The sequence below is a fragment of the Glandiceps talaboti genome, chromosome 16 (genome assembly GCF_964340395.1).
Source record: "Glandiceps talaboti chromosome 16, keGlaTala1.1, whole genome shotgun sequence".
In the NCBI taxonomy this organism is placed as follows: domain Eukaryota; kingdom Metazoa; phylum Hemichordata; class Enteropneusta; family Spengelidae; genus Glandiceps; species Glandiceps talaboti.
Window position 1 is genome coordinate 6,419,881 of NC_135564.1, and position 26,410 is coordinate 6,446,290.

Below are 26,410 nucleotides of genomic sequence, written 5' to 3' on the forward strand. Positions count from 1 at the left end.
TTGTCTGGAGAGCTTTGGTCTTTGATCTTCAGCAGTGGAGGAAGGCAAGTCTCTAAAGGACTGATATCAAGGGAGAGACAGATAAGCAAATGAGTGGGTGAGGTCCTACTGTGAAGACAGCCCACCTGTCATATTAAAAGTGACCACAGAGACCACACCCTGCCCAATTGTAAAAATGACCACACAGTCTACTGCCCATTATAATTATTGCTTTATTTCCATATAAAAATTTCTTTAAAATTTCAAAGTACTACTCAAAATGCTAGAAGGTTATTCTGTACAGAACGGAAAAGATAAATGACAACAAAGTCACACTATACATAGATAGATGCTGGGCAAAGCCTCTGGCATATATTAACATTGAAACGCAACAATAAAAACAAAAGGAAAGCTGTGTCATCAAGTTGAGGGTGCTATAGCAAAATCACCAAACAAGCAACCAGCAATTTATGGCTGGTCAACTTTTGCTAAAAGTAAAGAACTTTTTAACACTAATTTTGTACATCAAAAATGTGATTAAGAATGCATTGATATCACAATCACACACACATGCATCCACGTAGAATGTTATACATTATGGTATTTTTTTCATGCCCAAGGACTAAGTACATGGAGAAGACTTATCTACATAGTCCAAAGCATGAGAGTGAGGTTACAGCCTACTTGTACAATACACAGACAATACACATACACCATTCCAAATGTCAATATATGGCAACATTCCATTGTATCAACCTCGATCTCTTGTACTAACCAATGTGTCATCATATACCAACCAATTCACTCCTATTCGTCTAAATCCATATCATTTCACTATCACAACATATCAACCTATTTGCCATCATATCACAACAATTCACTCCTATCCATCTCAATCCATCTCATTTCACTATTTCAACATATCAACCTATTTGCCATCATATCACCACGTCATTCCTGTCCGTCTAAATCCATATCATTTCACTATTGCAACATATCAACCTATTTGCCATCATATCACCACAAGTCACTTCTATCCATCTCAAGCCACATCATTTCACTATCACAACATATCAACCTATTTGCCATCATATCACCACGTCATTCCTATCCGTCTAAATTCATATCATTTCACTATTGCAACATATCAACCTATTTGCCATCATATCACCACAAGTCACTTCTATCCATCTCAAGCCATATCATTTCACTATTTCAACATATCAACCTATTTGCCATCATATCACCACAAGTCACTTCTATCCATCTCAAGCCATATCATTTCACTATTGCAACATGTCAACTCACTTCCGTATCATCCCTGTAACAATCCTGTTGTATCCCAGTTCGTCATATCATCCCCTACTTCCAACATATCAACCCTAACTTTAACATATCAACCAACACTCAATTATATCAACCCCTGAATCCACCACATCAACCTACAAAATTCACATACATTTCTTTGCATTTCTGTGTAATATTCCACAATAACAACATTAACATCGAAATCTAAAATATCAAGTGATGTGATTGATGTAAATGTATCATTCTATTGTTCTTGTGGTACTTTATTCTTTATTGACAACACTTTTTCATATCAATCTATAACTTCATCTAGCCATCCAAAGTATCTAGTTTAAAATGTGTAAACTGTCTGTGTGGTAGTAACTGCAAACCCTTTGGTTGACAGTATTGTTATTATTTATGTACAATTGATACCAATCTAAAGACAAAGTCATGAAAACTTGTTACCAGAATCCCTGGTTTTGGGGTTCATGTAGATTGGTGACCCCTGACCCAACTTGTTGTTACCATGACTACACATACAATTCACATAGAGTAAATATGACGGGTTCAAAGCAATATCATCTTTCATTCTTTTTAGTTTTCATTGACACTTTCATAAACAGAAGTCTGTGCAGTTTGATGAAAATACTGAAAATAATTCTTTGATGTAAATAATTTGACCTTATAGGGTCATGACCTTTGAGGTCACACATCCTGGCTCTTCTAGTATGTGCTAAATGACAATGAATTCACTCACAAAAATAGGGATCACATGACAACATGAACAACAACAACATGATGAGAAGGCTAACAATATCTCTCAAATTCTTGGTAAATGTAACGTGACACAATCCTAGTAAAAAAAATTGGCACGTATTTAATACTACTATTTAAAGATATAAGTACAAACTTAAATGTGGTTTGAGAAAGGTCTGCAAACTATGAAGTCCACTAAACTTATCTAAAATACATTACTGTAAATTCTGGCATCTTAAACATTTCTAGGAAACCATTTAATTGTTGCTACAGTGTTGCCCTACTGTTTACTAAATAATAACACTTGCTTTAACTGATCCTATGAAATCTATGTACATCTCGACCTTTGATCTGGGTAATTATCATATGAAGAAAGTCACCTGATTTTATACAAATCTTTGATTGGCTGTAAGTTGTATCACATGACTAGTTTTAGTGGTTTTAACCAGACATTGAACAAGTGTAAGATAATATAAACGCAGACATCAACACGCAGTATCAGATTTTGTCAAATACACCCCAAGCAACTTTTGTGGCATTTTTTGTCTCTGATTCTTAATTTATTTGTCATGTTTTGTGGATATACTGATAAGCCATGTCAAAATCTCACTTACTTGATGACATAACGATATATAGTTACTATGGTCACTGTATTATCAACTCAATAAAACTTTTAAAGACAACAACTTAATATCAAGTGCAAAAGTGGGAATTTGTCAACAAATGACAATATATTGCTTGCATGACATTGACTGAAAATTTATACAATCATTACATGTACAACAATTACCCAATTGATGTGATGTACTGCATGTATACCTTACTAAGTAGTACATCACTATATGTTGTGTGATGTGTTGCTACTTCAGTATTCAATGTTGAGTTGAAATCACTGTATTACATAACTTTTCACTGTGTGATTGGCTTATGGCTTATAACAATAGGTCAGATTACATTTACAGTTACCCAAATGAGAGACTACTTCATTCCTTTTATTCATTCATTTAAACTTGATATTACTCTTGAAAAGCACAGGGGAAAAAATGACAGTCTTCTGCTGTTAGCCTCTCAGTAAAATAACTACAGCATGACAACAAGTGTTGTACAGTTATTCACTTGCAAGCAACGCTGTCTCTGTCAGGAAAACTAAGCTATAATAACAGAATATAACTAAAATACAACAAATGTATCACTAGTCTATCACATGGAAAGTTTAACTTTTACCCAAGGTAAAAGTCTGGACATTTTCATATCTGGGTGTACTACACATAAATGCAATCTGGACATGCCCCAAATTTAAATACATACAGGAGGTGTAATTATTTCTGAAGTTGAAAATTTTGAGCTTGATTTTGTAGTATTCAGCGAGTTTTGTGTGACCTGGGCTGCAAAACTTGGGACCAATACAGGTTAGTTTTGCATGGTGAGTTTTTGTATGACAAAGGCTACAAAACTTGAACCTGTGCAGTATTGTTTTGCTAACTGCAATTTTGATGTGACCTGTGTTGTTCACCCCACATCTGGCAGACATATGCAAATTAACCTACAGTTCAAACTTTTGTAAATGTCACTTTTAAATCAAAACTTCATAACTGAACAACTAAATATGATTTCTCATTTTGCTGTATAAAATTAAGTTGAAATTCACAATAAATGTTTCAGAAATATGAGAATTTTTGTTCATGTAATTTGGAGAGAGAGAATGGTCAACAGTGTTGTAGGAGTGAAGTACATATCTGCAACAGGTGTCTGAACTACGACTGCACACAGGATCTTGAATATGATGAACATTGCAGCAAATATCATGAACTTTTACATCGATCATACACCCTTAGTTTATGTTTTCCTGACAATGTCAAGACAGCAATCAGTTAAAAAGATATATTTATAAGATATGTACTCTTGGGTTTGATCTGACAAATCTATGCAGTGATGTGCTGTATCGGTACACAACAGTTGGGTTTGATCTGACACATCTATGCAGTGATGTGCTGTATCGGTACACAACAGTTGGGTTTGATCTGACACATCTATGCAGTGATGTGCTGTATTGGTACACAACAGTGCTTTTTGATCTGTCAAATCTATGCAGTGATGTGCTGTATCAATACACAACAGTTGGGTTTGATCTGACACATCTATGCAGTGATGTGCTGTATTGGTACACAACAGTGCTTTTTGATCTGTCAAATCTATGCAGTGATGTGCTGTATCAATACACAACAGTTGGTTTTTGATCTGTCAAAACTGTGCAGTGATGTGCTGTATCGGTACACAGTTGGTTTTTGATCTGTCAAATCTATGCAGTGGTGTGCTTCAGCTAAATAAATGTTACATGAATTTACAACGACAAACTAGACAATAGAAAGACACAGCAAGCTTTCATTTTAAAATCAACTGGTATACTACAATGTACTACGAAAGAATTTTGACAATATAAAGACTCCATTGGAACACAAAACAGAGGTACATTATATGATCAACATACAATGAGTTATAAAGGATACTTTATCTACACAAATGTCCATTCTTATGAATCAACTCATACAAGAGTTAGCCGGAACACCTGTTGAACTACAGTGAATTGGTATGTTTGACCATACACCGATAAAGTCTTGGAATCATCTTTTTGACAGTTTTTACATCTCAGATCTGGTGGTCAGTGTCTTTTCAAGACTACTTTATTCCTTCTAATAACATCTACTCATTATTTGGCAAGAAATGATTCTAGCTACTGGGTTTGGCAAGTCTGTTTGACACTTTTGGCATCTTTGACAATATACACAGCAGTTCCTATAGTAACAAATATCCGTTGATCTATGTATGTTATGCAGTAGTTGGACTACAGCACTTGACCTATAGAGGGCGCCATTCAGTTCTACTATTGTTAGACTATTTAGACTATCTCCAAGTGTGTGACTGATATCAATATCATGCTTGGCAAGCCACCCTAATTAAATACAAATATCACAAGTCACTGACAAGCATGACTATATAACATGCATTCTATGTGAGTTCATTGATCTCCATACAAATTGCATTTCTTCTATGGTATAAAAAGTTCATATTGATCATAGTATCAAATGTATTTAAGACAATGGTATAGAAGGTGATCAGAATCAAATCCTATAGCTGTATCACCAGTCAGAACAAATTGTTGCATTCCATTGACATGGCACTTTTTTTTAGGATTGCAGTTTTCCAAGGGTATCAGAATGATCCGTTTTCCAGTGAAGTAGGCACCACTGGTAGATTAGGCTTTACAAAAAGCATTGAGTGTGGTGTTACAATGTAATAATTATTGCAATTTCCAGGAAAATAGGCACCACTGGTAGAGATGGGTGAAATCTTTTCAATGGCATCTGAAGATGTTTGATAATCTATTGCAGTTTTCCAGAGAAATAGGCACCACTGGTAGGGAGGGTGTGAAATCTTTTCCAATAGCATATCAAGTTGATATTAAAAATCGCAGTTTTCCAGAGGAATAGCCACCACCAGTAGAAAAAGATCACATTTTCCATTGGCATCGATGCACTTTTCAACGAAACACACATCATTGGTAAAAAAGAATCAAATCTTCCAATCGGAGCATTCCAATGCTAGTAACAGGTAAAGGCTCTCAGCTTGGCACAAAAGTCAAAGTCACAAAATTGGACACAAACAAATCAATGAAGATATTCTGCTTGGCATATAATAGACTCAGTCAGACAGACACATAGAGGAACTGGTGAAAATTTTTCTGCTTGGCATACACACTCGGACACACATACACAGGCGACTCTGATAACTGGTTCCAATACTACATACACATTATTTATAATACACTGGGGGATCTAGTCTGTATTATGACTGTAAGGCAAACGACAAAGACAATGTTATATTAAATTAAATGTGAACATTCTAACAAATTAAGAAAACAAACCATAAGCTGAGAGGTATCAGTTAATGTGACAAACCATTAAATCACAATGCAGGTTCAAAAGTAAATAATATGAGAATTCTTTTGTAATAACCATGTTTTCATGGCAGTGATTTATAATGATTTATAACTGTTGAATAAGTGGAAAGATGTCTCAAATATTACATAAGAAGTAAAATTGATATACAATAAAAATGTACCCCATTGGTGTGGTGTAGATTTATAATTCAGAGATTGTTTATCTAAAGGCAATCAATCAATCAAGCATTATATTTCTACAGGGAAGGGATCTGTGTGTATGTGCCTGTTATACAGGTGGGTGTGAGTGTGTTGGCATGTTATGCGTTCATGTTATATATGTGTGTGTGTATGTGAGTGTGTGTGTGTGTGTGTGTGTGTGTGTGTGCATGTGCATGTATGTTCTGTATGTGTGTATGTTAGTGTGTGTGTGTATGTGTGTGTGTGTGTGGGGGGGGGGGGAGGGGTAGGTAGGTGTGTGTGTGTATGTTAGTGTGTGTGGGTATTTTGGTGTGTGTGTGTGTGTGTGTGTGAGGGGTAGGTAAGTGTGTGTGCATGCATGTTGGTATGTTAGTGTGTGTGTGTGTGTGTGTGTGTGTGTGTGTGTGTGTGTGTGTGTGTGTGTATTTTGGTGTGTGTGTGGGAGGGGTAGGTATATGTGTGTGCATGCATGTAGTCATTATTTCATACTTAAGAATCATTGCAAACTATGCTATATTAAATTTTAAAAGGTCAGACTACAACGAAAACACACACCAACTTGAGCATTTCCATGGCCTGTACTTTTCTGATTCCAACAGACGTAATTTCAGACCTCCTTAAATTGCCTTTACTCATGACATCATACTTTTTAAAGTTTTATTTATAATGACAATAATCTCTATTTAAAGTATCAAATTTTTAAAATTCCATTCATTAATACACTTAAAGAGCTGCCAATACCACCAGAGGAGAATATTGTGTTTCAAAGTTACATACATTGGAAAGAAGACTAGATTTCCTTCCTATCAATAACATTTAGCAATTATGGATTTAGATTTCACTACTACATTGATTTAGAGTTACAAATACTAAACTCAATGGCTTACCTCTTTCGGTAAATCCCCTACTGCAATTTCTACATGTACTGGTGAGATATTGTTATAACCTCCTTTTGACTTCATCTGTGTTTGGATTGTACCTATCTACAGTGGTAAGAAAAGAAACAACACAACATGAGTATCACAATACATGTACTAGTAAAAAACACGACGATCACAACACTGCAAACAGCACAACATGACTTTTCTTGATGTGTAGATGTTATGTCCGCCAAACCGAATTGCTCATTTGGGATAATAAAGTTATTCAATTGTATGACTTTCACAATATTAGGGAAAAAACACGACAATGACAACACTGCAAACAGCACTGTAAATTCTATAATACTGCTAGAGGCAAGTTGGAAAAAGCGGCCTTATAACTTTAGTAAACCACAGAGTCAGAGTTAGAATTCACTCCTTCCCCTCCCTGGTGTTTTATCACTTTCCACTATATGATTCAAAAAAGACATATCATGTCTATGGCATTCCTTGTATTGTAATTGCAGTACTTCCAATTGTCACACACTATAACAGTAACAACAATATGTCATTGAATTACACCCCCTGGCTGCTTTTATAGTCGTCTTCCTGTGCACACAGCAGAGCATGGGGAATGTGGGTCTGTCTATTCAGCCATGTGTTGACTACTACACATCATAGGAGTTCATTCTCCATATAAACATACAATCCTCCATCCCTCTCACTCCTATATCATCTTTTTATTTACCAACTGAGAAGTAATACTTGAGACGACCCTTGAGTTGGAGACACATCTCCTGACCTTGTATGACCCCGTCCAAAAACTCACCTACCTAGAATACACAATTGAGGTGACCCATGGGTCATCTCCTGACCCTATACAACCCTGACCTGTGCTCCCTCCTTGTATCTCTTCTGCCAAAATACCAACTTGAGATGACCCGTGTGGTACAGTCAAATTTCCCAACACTACAGTATAAGACCTTCCCATACTCCATCTACCTGAATATGTACTTGAAATACCCTAGAGTTAGAGACATGTCCTGACCCCCCCCCCCCTCCCCCTTACAAACTTGAAGTGGCCCTTCAGGTGGATCTTGAATCTCACATACATGGAGATTGAGATGGCCCTTTGGTGAGGACATATCTCCTCACCCTATATGACTTTCCCTCTCCCTTGCTCCCCTTGTATCTCATCTATCTGGATACTTACTTGAGATGGTCCTTGGGGTGAAAACATGTACATCTCCTGATCCCATTTGACCTTCCTCTCGTCTCCTTCACATACCCACCCACCCACACCCACCCACCCACCCACCCACCCACCCACCCATACACACACACACACACACACACACATACACACACACACACACACACACACACACACACACACACACACACACACACACACACACACACACACACACACACACACACACACACACACACACACACACACACACACACACCTCATCTATCTGGATACTTACTTGAGATGGTCCTTGGGGTGAAGCCACATCTCCTGACCCTATATGACCTGTATGTACAAAATTAGTTGGTTCTCCTATCATACTGATATCTATCCTCCGCCTCTTCTGAAACAAATCACATACAAACAACATAAACATTGACCATTATATCCAATATTTACAATCAAATATCTTGAACTGCATCACATTGACAAAGGAACAAGTCATTTCATGTCGAAATTGTATCTATCTCCTCAAGTTTTAGTCCCCTCAAAAAGTATGCATTCTCGGTAGTTGGACTGATCTTTGTTTATTCAACAAATTCATACTCGCATTGACCTTTGAAATTGACCTTGAAGGTCAACTCAAGGTCACTCAGTAATCCCTTTAAAGTACTGTGGTTGTATGTTTCATGTCAAAATAAGTTCAGGATGTGTATCAGATCATATCATTTTTTGTTACATTTATAGTTTATGTGTTACCATACATGGATTAGACAATTTTATAAAGCCAGTTTGTATTACATCAATATTTCTCAGATATTGTGAAAACATTTTTTTTGAGACAAGATAATTGTCATCTTATAACAACTGTACATATAACATTATGTGTATATACTTCCAAGTGCATGTGCATGTACACATACATACATACATACATACATACATACATACATACATACATACATACATACATACATACACATACATGTACATACATACATACATACATACATACATACATACATACATACATCATATAATATCCAAGCATACATGTACATGTATACATTCAATGATCATGCATACATGCCCATCAAAACACATACACACAAACACACAGAGGCAAACCGACAAAACCTAGCTACCACTTGAAGTAAGCAAATCCAAAGAAACACGAGGGAAAGCCATTTCTATGTTCAAGATCAAACGAAACCAAGTTTCATAATTAGTTGTTATTTTGTACATATTATCATTGCCTTGGGTGATTGTTGGTTGTTTCATGGTCTATACACTGTCACTACATGTTGTGGCATACCTTGAAACATTACATCAGACAATTGCCTAACTAGTCAAACATATCAGTATGAGAGTTGAAAGGAGAATTTAACTCATTTGACTATTACATTACCTTGAAGGCCATCATCTAAGGCCGTATACATAATACATGTATATTTGTCATCACATTGATAAATTCAATTATACTATAGTAGAAATCCTTCTATAATGTTGTCATTGTTTTAACTTGTATCGGTAGTGATGACAACATTACTGTTAGTAACACTTTTCCAACCACCATTGAACATTTCTATCCTTGGTTCTCAGATTTCATTGATTGGTAGACATGTATAATTCATAAAGCGTAGTACAATCAAACAATTCTAAATTTAAAATATGTTGGTTTATTTGCCTGTGTGTGGTTTCCATAGGGTGTTTAGAAAAAAGACAAGGTGGGAGGCACTAGGGAATTTGTTAGAAATACATAGTCAACGCCGTCCTAAAAACACAACATGATTTATATACTACTGCTAATGAAGGCTATTATAGTGTGGTTGTATTTTCCCTTGGTCTTCATGACTGCTACCTTTGTCATATACTACCAAACACAATCAAAACTATTAATATGGAACAAGAACAGAGTATAAACAGATCACAAACATGTTCAGATCCGGTTCGCTTAGACTTGTCTCAGAACTGACCGCAGCTGCTACAAATTCCATAGCTATAACATGTACATTATTGGAGTTAAATATTCATTGCCACTGTATTGACTACTACAAAAATTATATTTTCTACAATATGAAACACCTTAAATATACATAATAGTTTTCTGTAATTATTTAGTATAATGGAAGAGTGGGTATAATTCACAGGTAGCCCATTCATTACACATACTGCTATATTATAGTTTATCTGTCCATATCTAAGACTCATATTCATAAACAGAACCTATACATCCATACAAATGTAGAAATTACTATAAGTTGGTGGTTTTCATTTCTTTGATATGTGGAATACATGAAGGGGGGGAGGGGGGGGGGAGTGTATCCAGTCAGTCAGTCATTATGCTGTTGTTTTACCCTGAAGGGGTTGTTGACCTTTTAAGGTTGACTTGTAGAACATCATACATATTTATAACTTGCTATGTCTGTTTATTTGTTATGGTTTCTCAAGCTGTGAAAACATCAAACCGAGTCAGTGAGTGCTACATTTGTCTATCCATCTCTGCATCTCAGTCTATACAAGTATATGTCCATCTGTCTATTTACAACCACTTCCTCACTGTCTGCCTATCTCTGTTTGAGGCCATCTTGAAAGACCACCTGTTGCAAGATCTTTTCATATTTGTTTTTCCCAGTCTGTGTATATCTTTTTGTACGAGTTTCTGCTAATCTTCATGTATGAATTGATTCAAGCCAGGATGTATGTCTGTGTGCCTTGTTTATCTCAGTATATGTCGGCCTGTCTGTCTGTCGGCATGTCTGTCTACACATCCGTCTGCAGTGTTCATATAGAAAACATATCTATGTCTGCTTGAATGGTTATATGCCTGTCAGTCAGTCTGTTGTTTGCATGTATAAAAATCTACCGACAAATATCAACCTGTCATGACTATGAAGGATTGAATATTTTAAATGTACCAATATTTCAGTCTATCTGACAGACTGACTGACTGGTTTGTTTACTTTTACCTGACTGTCTGTCTGGCAATATGAACCTACAGTGACTTGATTGTGAATTATGTTTGAACATTTCTGGAGCTACTTGACTGTGACTAGTCTTTCTACCAGGTCTATCAATACAGAACACAAAGCTATACTTCTTGTTGTGAATTGGCGTATGCTTTGAAATTTCTTTAAGTGCCTTGCAGTTTCTATCTCAATCTGTTTATTTATCTATCTGCGTCCCAACACAACACACAATCTTACATCTTGAGGTTGTCATGGTGAATTGGAGTATGTGTTTTAATATTTCTGTCTATAGTTGCTTGTTAGTTTACTTATCTAATTTATGTTTACCTGTACACCTCTCAACATGGAACAAAGCCTGACCAGCTGTGGTCATGAATTGGCATACATGTATGATTGTGTTAATATTTCTGTGTCTGTCTGTCTATTTGTCTGCCTCTCAAATACAGAACACAGCCTTACCTGTTGTGGTTGTTGTGTAATGCAGCATGTAAAACACACCCATGTGGTATCACCCATCTTGGAGTTCCCCATACATGAATGAGATGGCAAACAAACACACAGTGTTAATACCAGATGGTGCAGGTCACCTGAAGGCACTTAGGAATACAAGTGATCACTGTCCACCCACTTTCTCTCTCTCTCGTCTTGTCTCTCTCGTTTTCTTTATCCGTGTCACTCAATTCACCGTTCAGTATTACTTCCTTGCTGTTTGTTCACTGAAACCAAAGTGAAAGAAAAGAAACAAATTATTCCAGCCATCAAAATAATTTGAATGAATTAAATGTTTTGTAAGTGTATAAATATATGTCTATAAACATGAAAACTGATTCAAGAATACTATAAAAATCAAAATGTTCTATTTTGTGGAAAACAAGAGCTACCAGACGTCACACTTGTGTGAAGTTTGTCAATTGCCACCATAGCCACCATAGACCAAAATCTGCCCTACATGTAGTCTGACAACGCATTCACTGTACACTTACTTATCAGTATTGTTGGTAATTCAGTCACAGTACAGACACTGTGTGAACAGTCATCAAACCAACTACAGGTCTATGTAATACTGACAGACTACTCCAGGACTAGCTGACAGACAGGTCAAATACACACAATAGCACTAATGTATTGTAGACACAACTCAAGGCATACTACAATACACCTCTTTGAAAGCATACCATCATGTGATCACAAACGACCTTATTATTATAAAAACAACCCGACCCTCTTTTCACTACCACTTTTTTCATGTACTTTTTTTTACCAGACGGGACAAATAGGGTGTTGGAACTATATGCTTTCCAAAGTTTCTGTGAACTTCCAAAGTGAAATTATAACAGCTATGTTTCAATCATACTACCTGATGTTTCAGACCACTAAAATAGTTCTGTATACAAACGGATGTAACTAATACTTACTTTGAATGTCTGGCAATGAATTAATTACATTTATTTAATTATTCATTAATTATTAACAAGTTTGGACAAAGACAGGATTGAATGTGATGACCTCTGCTTGAGGTCACTTGATGTGAATGAACTGTATGACAAATACATGTCATTTCAAGACATAGAAACTGAGCAACCGGACAATATTTCCCAGCATGCACTTTGCTATTGTACAAATGGACACCTGCAGGTTAGGGTGTGCACTTTGTTAAACTTCTAACTAAAGTATACAATACTTAGAACAATGAAACATTTTAAGTAAAGGTTTATGTAAGCACAGTACTTCAAACTATATGTACAAAACAAACTATTCAGAAGACAAATATCAGCTAGCTCACCTTTAATAATAATTCTGTTTTGAAATCACAATGTGTCTATCAAATTATTATTCAAATCAGTATTTTTTTTTCAGGTAAAAAGTTATCTCATTATGTCACTACAAGAAAGACGTCATCATTTTCACATTCATATCAACCCTGCATCAACTACGTATTACACATAACAATGTTGTCAAATAACCTCTTTAGAAGTCTACCAGTGTAATTTCCTGCATAATTACTACCAATTTTGTGTTTATATTCTCAGACTACCATCCATAATCATCAAATAACGTCAATAAAACATGCTAGATACCTTCAACTAATTTCAACACAAACCAGTGCCTATGAGTCAGCTTCCATATTGAGATGTTGACATCATATCTTGCATAGATCCATGTCATGTCTAATTTAAGTATTATATTTCTGATAGTGATGTATCATGATCAATTTCTACATGACTAAAATAGATATCACATCAGCAACTGTACTAAAATAATTACAACCTTACATACATGTCGCAATACTACAACACACTACTTATTATACCATGCAAAAGCCAAGTTATCATCTTTGAACAGAAAACATGGATTAATTATATACCCTGGTCATTCTCCAACACAACAACCAGTGTCATAAATTATGCTTGAGGAGTTACAAAGTGTATAATTATATCATTCCCCAATATTTTTCTTCATTCAGCTGGTAAATACTCATGCCCTAAGGGTTTGTTATTACTTGTCTACTGACTCATAGTGACAAGGACCCTTTAGGTCACTTATCATATTTTCATTGCTTGACTAAAGAAAAATATTGGAAATAATGTACATGTACAAAATAACAATACTAATAACTGTACTGAGTGAAAATGTGCTGATGTCAATTTTTACTAAATATCTGGACATATCAATCTAACATCAATAACTTAGTGTACATCATTTATTTGAACACATAATAATTCCCAATTATTAATGGTTACAAAGCTCAGATGAAATAAATAAAAGAAAAGAAAATCAAAGTATACAGAAAATGAATAGAAAAAAAATAATTAGAAATCTATAACATAATTGAAATAATAACAATGAGTTATATGAGTTATATGATATAATTCATGTAACTCACTATCATGTGTCATTATGAGTATAGGTGTTACTGTCTCATATCTGAACATACACGTATGTTTATACATTGTACAACATTAATTATAATATCATCCATAGTCATTAGCCTCATTAAGGATATCAATTTTGAATCATTCCATAAATTTTCATAGTGGACATCTGATTCTAGTTATACAGCTGGCAACTCTAGACAAAACATCATTTGTATTCTTAATATTTTTAAGGTTACTGTTACAGTTTCAATAGCTCCTAACAACTTAATCAAACATCTTATATTCTTTTCTCATGTGTTGTGAATTGTTAGATATTAACTGTTTGTCACAAAGTATCAAACCAAGCACAAAAGTTCAGTTGACAATATAATATTGACAACTTGAATTGTTGAGTCAATAATACAAAACTCACCAACCACACCACAACAATTAACATGAATAAACTTGGTGAACTGGGTTGAGGATCTTACAGTACATGCCTCTGAAATGTTGTCAATTGACCATGAAAAGTGGTATATACAATGTACCACACAATTAATGTACATGTATAAATCATGTATGACTTAAAATCATCATGACCACTGACGAATTATTGAACCTATGATAGGAAAAAATTCCAAAACTCACGTACCACACCACAACAATTAACATGACTAACCTTGTTGAACTGGGTTAAGGATCTGACACTCCACTGAAATGTTGTGAATATTTAGATAAATGTTTGTCACCTACCGTACGTGCCACCATACCATAACATGTGATATCTACACCAAGTAAACTTATAGAATTTACAACATACCGATGTATGCAATCTCTATCATATCATATACACTGATCATTGACCTATTGAACGGATAGACAAGTTCTGAAACTGACATGGAACTATGATTAGCCCGACTATACTAAACTGATGGTACATGTAGGTCTTACAGTGTCCTGGTACCTAGTAAACTGTCAGATAAATGCATCTTGATAAATGTGTACTTGATTGCCTACTTAAAATAGCAGACTGAGGGCGGTGGAGATAAAAATAGCCCAGGGCCGGGACTGAATCACAGTCACACACAGGATGTTTAGAAGGAACTCACTGTCACATACAGGAAAACGTTCAATACTTGTATTACCAATGATCTTTCTGAAGTATGCAATGATATATCAACAGATGATAATTACAGAGTTTCTAACATAACAGATCAATCAGAGATGGGTTACTGACTCCTAGCTATGCATATGATAAAGTGTAGGCAGTGAAGGACACATGATGGGGTTACAATCACGACTACAATCTACATGATGTACAATATAGGAAGTACATACTTATATATAATTACATGTAGATATATGTAATTCAAACATACATTGTATATAGCTATTCTGACATCAAAATTCTTGTAGATGCCTACAAGCTGGAACGCAGTGTCTGTTTTCTTACAGATCATCATTTTGGTGGTGCCAAAACACCCTTCCCCCTAATTTAAGGTCACAGTCGTTACCTTGAAAAGTTGAAAATACAATTCCAAGAAACTGGTCAGTCAAAAATATGTTCATTCATAACAATGAACAAATTGACTATGATGTCCATTATTTCAACACTTTACAATATATCTTAGGGTGGAATGCATAACTATATTTAATAGAAGGCTTGGGGAGAACCTTGGCATACTTTAGACAACATAATTTTTTTTTCAAGGTCTACATTTGTACTTTGACCAGCTCAGTACGCCAAAACACATTGTGCCAAAAAGTGTATGTTTACATTATGTTGTGAAAGTAAAAGGACAAAATGTAAGTTCTTGTTTACTAAGCTCAAATTGACACTACTTGCTTTTTACTCTAAGTACCTTAGGGATGATCGCACAATGTCATACAAGCTCAATTACTGAACTTCGTCTTGTTAAGGCCAAACCCCCTCGCCTTAAACAATGTTAACAAGTGCAACATCAACATGTTTAAATATGGTACAATATATATATTATGGTGAAAACTGTAGCAGTCAAACAACTTCAATCAACACAATGTAAAAACATGGTAAACATATTAAAATGCTAACCAGAAACCCAACACTGTATATCACATAAGCAATAATTTATCAACTTTCACTTAGTAAATACAGATATCATTGAAAGTTGTCAAAATTAGTTAGAAGTGGGAAAATTAGGTTCAGCAGTCAAATTGATGCCCCCCACCTTCCAATTCATTTATTGAGCTTGTGTGACATTGTATGATCATCCCTCAGATAGCAAATGGCTGGCTGAGCCATACAAGTACAATTTAATTGGTAGTCACAATATACAAGAAGATTGTCTTACAACAAACTCTACAATACAAATATCACTGTGTACAAAGAAATCTAGCACTTAACAACACTTAATTTCTGAGTAATCCACTAGGTTGATACTATAGACAATCTAATGAATATAGAGGACAAAACCAGCCTTAGGACAGCCCTTGGAGTACACCATTTCACCTTCCTCTGCACTCTCTCTAATCCAAAATCAAAAGTTTCAAATAAACAAATGAAGTCTACTCTAATATTAGTAATCCCTCAAAGTCATTGCCGATTTCACAGGTGACCAATTCAAGTCTGACTTAATACAGTTATCTGTAATTGCTCTGTTGACCTTGTATTAGGGATATAGACATGAACTTGTACCCTTGGAGAGGATTATGTAGAATGTCAGTAGGCCAATACGTCAAAGAGCCCCCAAGAAGTATATCTATAGACCAGGCAGGGAGTGAATGCACTACCAATTAAGATTACAAGTGTAGATGTACTATAAGGACAGCAAACACTAGCTATAGAAGTACAGTGGACATACTATTATTTTCAGTATACCTAATTACTCCTGGGAGATTATTAAAGGTACAAAGCATAAAAAAGAACAAATATAACATAAAATGACAAATATACAGTGAAAGAAGTGGCATTTAAATTATTTATTCAATCAATTTATTTGAACACATAATAATTCCTTTTCTTATTAAATTTGACAGATTTTGAAAAATATTTGTGTGAATTTCAATATCATCAGATTAGGTACATGAGAAGTTCAACATTTATTCCTGAACTTAGGAACATCATTAATTCAATATTATCATTGTACAGTAGTTTTAATTAGAGTTTTATACATATTTAATGTTTTTTGTTTATCTATATGTTTCTATATCTTGACCCTAGATAATGTATTTATTGTTTCATGTCAACTAAAATATAGTACTACAATATAACACTGCACTGCACTGCACTGCACTACACTACACTACACCAGTACACTGCACTACACTGCACTGCACTGCACTGCACTACACTGCACTACACTACACTACACAACACTACACCAGTACACTGCACTACACTGCACTGCACTACACTACACTGCACTGCACTGCACTACACTACACAACACTACACTACACCAGTACAATGCACTACACTGCACTGCACTGCACTGCACTACACTACACTGCACTGCACTGCACTGCACTACACTACACTACACTACACTGCACTACACTGCACTGCACTACACTACACTACACTGCACTGCACTGCACTACACTACACAACACTACACTACACCAGTACAATGCACTACACTGCACTGCACTGCACTGCACTACACTACACTGCACTGCACTGCACTACACTGCACTGCACTACACTACACTACACTACACTGCACTACACTGCACTGCACTACACTACACTACACTGCACTGCACTACACTACACTGCACTGCACTGCACTACACTACACTACACTACACTACACTGCACTGCACTGCACTGCACTACACCAGTACACTACAATGAAGATTGGACCCCCTCCCACATCAACACACATAAACACTGCCATGCTCTTGATCAAAGTCATCCATACAATGGTGTAGAGGCTAGGCATTTGTGACCTCTGACTTTTGACAGGTGAAGGACAACGAAACCACAGGTACATTCTGATCATACATACAAAAGACTTCCTGTACGTCCTGTAATGTCAGCTGTCTTATAAACAAACTAACATGTCACACTCTGAAGTTGACATCATTATCATACAAGTTTATATGTATCTGCTTGTAAATGTGAAATTTGTACAACTTCTAGTCTTTGTCAGCCATCTTTGTAATGTATCTATGACGCATCATGTACAAATGTAGCCATGACAAACAATATCTGATTGTATGCTTGCAAAATCACAACTACATGTATGTGACTAGTAATAGTACTGTACAAGAGGGCTATAGACAATCCACACCCTCTGTAGTTGCTAGAGAGTTTGGCAGTGTTGCTACTTTGTTCAGAGAAAACACTGATGACATTTGTATTGTACAACCCAATAGTATAAAATATTTTATTATAAAAACACCATTTAACATCCAACATTTAATATTATTATGATATCTACAATGTACAATGGTGTACAATGTAGCTCTTACTAATTTTGATCTCTCCATTATCCTAACAACACCTCAGTTCACATCACAGACACTAATTTCTTCATTTTGTGAATGACTTTCAGATTTGCAGTTGGAACCTCCTAATTTTTCAGATCTTGGGTCCCAGTGATCCCCTTGATCCAAAATTGATGTAAAATGCCCTTCTAATACACTGTATACGGTTTCAAGCCTGTATACTTGTAATGTAAGTCTGGTCAACAAAACAACATCTATTTGTACCATGACATCTATATACTTAACACTTCCATACCAACTACTAAATTAATCTTGTAAGTTGTATGTCAACCACCCTTGTAAGTATGTGGTCAACAATTCTGGCACTGCTCTCTTGAAATGAGCCTGTTATATTCATTTGTTGTGTGACAATAATAACTTCTCAACACATACTTGACAAGTTGCTGACTAACCCTGGACCAACAATGTACACTCTCCACAGCTCCTTACCTATCACTCACTCAAGGTTTCTGTTGTTTGACCTCAACTGTACAAGCAAAGTACATTGTACAAATGTACATGTCAGCTAGGGACGATTTTCAAGTAACAGGCAACATAGCCTGAAATCCATCAACACAACTTCTAACTAATTAACATAACAGGATAGCATGTACTCCAGGCTAAAAATAGCCATGCTACAGCACCTAAATGTACATGTACTAGTGCTGCTATTACATGTAGAACAGGACAGCATGGTCAAAACTACAAATTCAGTCCTGCTATGTTGTCAATAGGATTGGACAGCAGGGATTCCAGGGTAAGTATATTAGCCAGAGTCTTGCTAAACTGCAGAACAGGACAGCATGGATTCCAGACTACAATAGCCAGAGTCTTGCTAAACTGTAGAACAGCACAGCATGGATTCCAGGAGCCAGAGTCTTGCTAAACTACAGAACAGGGCAGCATGGACTCTAGACTACAATAACCAGAGTCTTGCTAAACTGTAGAACACGACAGCATTGATTGTAGTCATTCTGACACACTCTAATACTATCCTAGACTTAAAAGATTTGTCTTTATGGACACTCCCAGACTCTTTAATCACCTGCTACATACTGCACCACCACCACCACCACCACATTTTTTTGTCTACTAATGGCCATGCTAAAACTTTGTAGAACTAAAGTATGATGGTATCAATTTGAAAATACAGACATATTTAGTTGTTAGTGTACATGTAATTATCTGCACTTACCTTTTACATACATTACACAATTTACATGTCTGTGGGGACAGACTGCTTGTCTTCAACTTACAATGCAGTGTTCACCCTTCTATTCCTCACTAAACTAGCCTACAAACTGTACATTGTACACCATGTGTACCTTGCCAAGTTCATAACACTGAATCACAGCAATTTAGTATTAACATATAAATACACCACAACCTACATACATTGTATGTGTCATATATGTAACTTGCGATCATAACAACAGACTGATTGTCTTCAACTTACAGTGTAGTGTCTGCACTTCTGTTCCTCACTAAGTCTACGTCCACCATGTAACTTGCCAACAATTGAAACCTATTAATCTAGTTACTAAGTGGTGACATACAAAAACAGCACAACCTGCATGTACGTGTATTTGTGATCTTAGCTACAGACTGGTGGTCTTCAACTTACATTTTAGTGTTCACACTTCTGTTCCTCACTATAGCCTACAGTACATGTCCACCACCAGTAACTTGCAAACAATTGAAACACATCAATCTCTGGTCCTGACACATTAGGTAAACATGTCCTTCATGGTAATCATTCCAATTATAACACAGTCAACCTATGCTACATTGCCGTTACATGTTTTCTTCTCTCTTTTTAAAACTAAAAATTGGATGAAAACAAAATTCCGTGCATACCTGTAGTGGGTGACAATAGAGTACAAATCTAAAGTTCTTTCATATAGGACTAAAGTGGTCTTTTCTATAGCAGACAATGGAAGGAACCGAGTATGACAAGGAAAGCTGACCCTTACAGAGGAAGTAGGTAGGGTCAATGAATTGAACAAGTTGTCTGAATGACTCTACTCAACTCATTTCCCACCATCATTGCTTCATAGAAACCAAATTCCAACAATATTTATTCATTTAGAGTTGTTGGCAAAGTGTTTGTTATTGTATGCTAAAATCTACTGTTACATAAGTTGTATTTACTTTCAGTGAATTATGAATACACAAAGAATGTTTCTGTTTTGTTATTCATAATTCTTTTATTTCATTTCTCAAAAAGAATATAATTTTAATATTCATAATCATATGACATTTGAATGTTACTGTATACTGGTATAACTGTTTATGTTGATCATCTTACAAATAGTTTTCCCCTTTATGGACATATGCCATAAACATATTATTCAACATTGCAGGACATATAATTATACAAACTTTTTTCTTCGTAACTTTCATTTCATATTTATGTTTCCCAAAAAAACCACAAATCATGTTTAATTAAGATTATCACTGTTATCAAAATTAAACAAAAGTTAAGTAACATTATACATTGATCTCTGACCTGCATCTAGTACACTTGTAATCAGTGTGCCCTTTAATGATAGCCAACTTTTGTCATTGTGAGCCAAAATGAGAAAAACTATGATTTCTTGTGAGTCGCCACATAGTAAGAGATAGGGGAACATCAAATTTTGGTGTATCAATAGAAATTGTGTGCATCAGTGACATGTCAAATTGGCTTAGAGGACATATTGCTTGTAACCTAAGTGTTTTGTCACTACTCATCTATGGACCAGCAGTGACAAGGCCACTTAGGTCACTCTCACTACAACTTACAAGGCCACTTAGGTCACTTGTATTTTCTCCTTGGCTCAATGAAGAAAAATATCTAAATGTCAACAATGAGAATCACTAGCATATTTTCTACGAGTTGTTTTTGTATAAGATAACATTCTGTGGGGTTTGTCATTTGCATACAATTTTCATATTTTCTATTTGCATATCTGTCATTTGCATATCTGGAGTTATTTCTCTTGTTTGTGCTTATGTATTTTGAGACTTAATTGGCATAAATTTGTTTGTAACAAATTACAAAAGTTTTAAAACAAAAATTTGGCATGCATTTAGAAACGAATGATTAATGTGACACCAGTTTTGTACATGTACATTATGAACTGCCAACTAATCTATATTAGCAGGTAGATTATCTTTTGTTTAAAATGACAAGTGCATCGCTATGAGATTATTGAGTAGTTTACTTTAGATGCTATCTGTGGTATCGCATCAACTCTCGGTTGAATTTGAAATTTCATTTCAGGACCTCATTGAGCCAGACATGAAAAGACCTTGGGATTTGATGCTAAGGATAGCATCTAGACTACAGATTAAGATAATGAGTGGTATCATAATAGAGACATGTTCATCAATTGGAGAGTCATTTCATGATGTTATGTATCTACAATTACTTGTGACTTCAGAGAAACATCAAGTTGATCTTGCGCCTTTAAGGGTATCTTTCCCATGGGCTATTGCATCGTGGGAGACAGCAGAAATAATGTATTCAAGTTGCACACTGAATATTTATAACTCCAAAGTGCCCATTCCCTTCAGTGTAAAATATAAGTATCTCTCATGAATATTCAGTGTTCAACCATTGAATACATTACTGATGATGATTCCCATGATGCAATAGCTCATAGCAAAGATACCCTATAAAGACACAAGATCAATTTGATATTTCTCTGAAATTGCAAGTGATTGTAGGTGATGTAGAATTATGAGATGATTCTCCAGAACAACAAATTTATGAAAATGTTTCTATTTCATGGAGTGGGCTCCCCTTTAATTATAGTGGATCGGGTTAGAATTCCATACTGCGATGTACTCTCTATACTAGGTTAGAATTCCATACTGCGATGTACCCTCTACACTAGTTTAGAATTCCATACTGCGATGCACCCTCTACACTAGTTTAGAATTCCATACTGCGATCAATCTTATTAAAATCTGATGTTAGATAGGCTGATTGTACTGCGATGTACCCTCTACACTAAATGTAGGTTAGAATTCCATACTGCGATGTACCCTCTACACTAGTTTAGAATTCCATACTGCGATGCATCCTCTACACTAGGTTAGAATTCAATACTGCAATGTACCCTCTATACTAGGTTAGAATTCCATACTGCGATGTACCCTCTACACTAGTTTAGAATTCCATACTGCGATGTACCCTCTACACTAGTTTAGAATTCCATACTGCGATGCACCCTCTACACTAATGTGAACCTAATTAAATAATCCAAGGAGGACAGGAGCTACTAATGAACTGTATATTAAATTCAGTATAACTATAAACCTTCAACAGTTTCAAATTGTATTCCATTGGGACCAGACATCATTACATCAATCATTTAACACAGCATAAAATTGAATTATCACCCTATGAAACCAACCAACCAGTCTACTGGACCAAACTCTTGATTCTGCTAAATGTATTCTCTTTATTCTTCTAAATGATAAGAAAGGACCTGACAGACTCCGACAAGCTACCAATGCAATGTAGACATATTCCATGTCTATATATTGTTGGAAGTATTAGGTTGCATGTTAACTTATAAGCGAAAAGAATTCAATAAATTAGAACTTCGGACAATACAGTTTCAAAAGCAAATAGTTGTGTTGCAGGGTTATTTTGTGTGAAATGAGATCTTGCATAGAGCCTAGTAACACAGCGTCACACTATATGATCTCTATTCTACTTTTCACACCAATTCCACAAACCACTGTCGTTTTATAAACACAATAATGAGACAGGTACCTTTGTGTGTCTACAACTGATATTTGGACAAGGTTTTACTACATACCATAGTGTCACGGACCTTACAAGTTATGCACTCATTGTCTCACGGTGTGCTGCACAACCAAGAATGGCACCAACATATACCAAAACAGGAAACTTTGGATCGCTAGCATGTTTGAACAATGTCAAACCAAGTCAATGACAGAGGGATATATATTGGGTCTACATACCTTGCTACCTGTTATTACACAATCATAAACACTCTTGGCAGACGTATATGGACAGTTTACTGGTCATTCAACTTCACTTCACTCTAGTTTTAATGGTCCCTATAGAACCAGGTAGTCAATAATGATGGGTCAATGGCTTTGTAATGTTGTAAAACCTACTCACTATAGCAAGGCCTAAAATAGTGCAGCAGTACTAGTACTCACTACAAACTATCAAGCTGAATCAATAGTAGATTCACTATCAAACAGCACCAAGTCATACCAGATAAACTCCAACTCTTAATTAACTGTATAAAGTACTGAAACTGCATTTTGTAGCTCACTGGATATAGCAGACAAACTGCTAGCCTGTCTATACTAAGAATTGGCTTAGGTACAGTTTTAGTTATGAGTGCATTATTATCACAATGAGTTCTACAGTTCTAAGCAAATACCATTCCAAACCGAAGTACAATTATTGTGCATTGGTTTGGTATGGGGTTTGTATTACATCAGTAAATCTGATTTATTATCACATTATATGTTCACAATCCTACAAACAATACACCTTTGTCCATACATGTGTGTGTCTCAAATATCCTTGTCAAGTCCTTGGTGCTTTAGTCAAATATTGAAATAATACTAAATGTTTATAATCACAAGGCAAGCTACAATTTAAGAAACACTTCAACTCGTGACTATACACTTACAAATTTATGCTAAGTGTCTCAATAGCTACATGACTGTCTACTGGCAAATGCCGGTCCATTGATGCCTTGCTGTCATGTTAGAGATATATAAATGCATATGTGTATGAGTTAATTGACATAATATAAAGTGATTATATGTAAAGTGATTACATTGGTAACAATGCAAGTCTCAGATAGCTATGTCTCCTGAATATGTCACATTAGACATAAATGCATATGTAAGAGTTAATTAGCATAATGAGTGATTAATACTTGGGCGAAAAAAAATAACTGTGTTTTTCGGAAAACATGGCCTCAAATCGGGGTTACGGTAGGTACACATGTAGGTTGGGATTTTATTTTACTTTATTTTTATCTTTTAATTATTTTGTTTTTGAAAAATATTGCGTCAACCCAAAACCAAAAGAAATGTCGGTCAGAATATCCCTTCTGTGAGAGTTTGAAGGAATATGTACAGGCATATTAAACTGGGGAATGAAAACAGATGTGCATGAAGGTCAAGAAGACAAAGAATTTCTTATCTTTTTGTTTTAAATGTTTAAAACAAGTGTTTAGGGTTGGCAGCTTAAAGTAGGGTCAGTCAGGTTATCGGAAACAATTCTTTTTCATTTTGCCTTATGGTAACAACACAAACCTCTAAACAGTAACAGCTACATGTATGTCTCCTGAATGACTATGATTTCAGAGATGTATTAATGTATGAGTTAATTAGCATATATATAAAGTGATCAGTACTTATGGGTAATAAGCAAGTCTCTGATAGCTACATGTATGTCTCCTTGGTAATTTCCATCCACGGATGGCCGACCACAGAGGAAGAGTGTGCAAGTTGTTAGCATACAATTACACTACTTACCAGGTACATGTCAGATCTAAGGGATGAGTGTCTGAGTGACAGCTATATTTCTAGTATGCAATGTTCATTGATGGATGGCTGCTACAGTACAGATGCAAACATATATGACTCATATGATGGTCATATTTTGATTTGAAGGGTTAAGTAAATTTTTATACAGACTGCTTTCTATAGGGGTGGGCTATCTAAGGGTAGGAGGAGGTTAGACGGGTCAGAGGGAGGGGAGATTCAAGTTGGGGAGGGTAGGGGAAAGGTCAAGGCAAGGAGTGATCCAATATCAAAGAACAAGGGCGATGTGCAGAAGTGATCAAACTAAGTATACAATCAATACCCAAGTACTACAAACCATCAATATAAGTTAGTAAACTTGTAATCCTACCACAAGGCCATACCTGCCAGCTATTTTCAAATCTTTGACAAAATATTTCTACGAATCACTATTTTGGCTGTACAAATATTGGCCTGGCAGTAAGAATTGTACGCATGGATGTCACAATACTGGAACTGGTGTTGTTTTTGTACTCAATTACTGCACAATGTTTGAGTGTAGACACTGAAGTCAATATCTTTGTTAATTTTCTTTCACAGCACACTACAATATATAGAAATGCCTCTCCAGAGACCTTGCACAGCTTTTCAGCATAGCTGCTGTTTTGAGTTTGCTGAACAATTCATGAACAAACATGATTCCCAAGTGTTCACTCATTTGTTGTCTTTAGTCTAGAGTAGTACAAACACATGAATTCTCAAGGAAAACAGCACTTTCGCAAACAAATCACTGTGCCCGATTATTTCAACAGCTACTTTCCCTGTATTTATCCGTATAGGAAACAGAAGTTCAGTTACACATTATATTGGCTGATTTCAGTACTATGGTTAATTGTCCAGGTCAATACGTCAGTAATACAGTCAAGTGTCTTACTGTGAATAACACATGATAGGAGGTTTCTTTATCTGCTAAGACTGATTAAATAAGACTCAAATATCAGCTAAGCCTGTACTATAATATGTCTGAGATTACAACTATATACCTTTCTACACAGTTTATATTCTAAGGACACACCTTTCTATACAGTTTCTATTCTAAGGACAACTGGACTTGACTAGACTATCACTTCTACTGTTACAGTTATATTATTCAGATAAACTCAGACAATTTTTTAACAACACATGAATTGTGTTTCTATTTCCCGTCCGTCTGTCCATCCATCCATCCATCTGTCACATCATACCAACACACTATCTGTCTTAGGGGCTCTAAACATGAATTCTAGGCCAAAGTTCATTGATAGTAATACAGTACAGAGGTTCTCCATGGACTACTGCAAAGTCAGTTTTACTGCAGACTGCATGCATACTTGGAATAAGGCATC

General features: G+C 35.7%; 1 protein-coding gene across 6 annotated transcripts in view; it reads right to left on the bottom strand.

Annotated features, from left to right (window-relative positions):
- Positions 1 to 214: 214 nt before the first annotated feature.
- LOC144447275 (CDC42 small effector protein 2-like) overlaps positions 215 to 26,410 on the bottom strand; it is a 31,354-nt gene continuing 5,158 nt past the window's right edge. Inside the window, exons 1-5 of one of the 6 annotated variants that reach the window (XM_078137198.1) lie at positions 20,137 to 20,300; positions 11,647 to 11,903; positions 8,517 to 8,621; positions 7,051 to 7,146; positions 215 to 5,874 (exon numbers count right to left, since the gene is read on the bottom strand). In XM_078137198.1, coding sequence (XP_077993324.1) covers positions 5,869 to 5,874; positions 7,051 to 7,146; positions 8,517 to 8,621; positions 11,647 to 11,718 — 279 coding nt within the window. In that variant the 5' untranslated portion in view covers positions 11,719 to 11,903; positions 20,137 to 20,300 and the 3' untranslated portion in view covers positions 215 to 5,868. Of the gene's footprint in view, positions 5,875 to 7,050; positions 7,147 to 8,516; positions 8,622 to 11,646; positions 11,904 to 12,170; positions 12,203 to 13,265; positions 13,371 to 14,795; positions 15,017 to 20,136; positions 20,301 to 26,410 lie in introns of those variants that run through there. The other 5 variants (XM_078137197.1, XM_078137194.1, XM_078137196.1 and 2 more) reach the window with 5 other exon arrangements.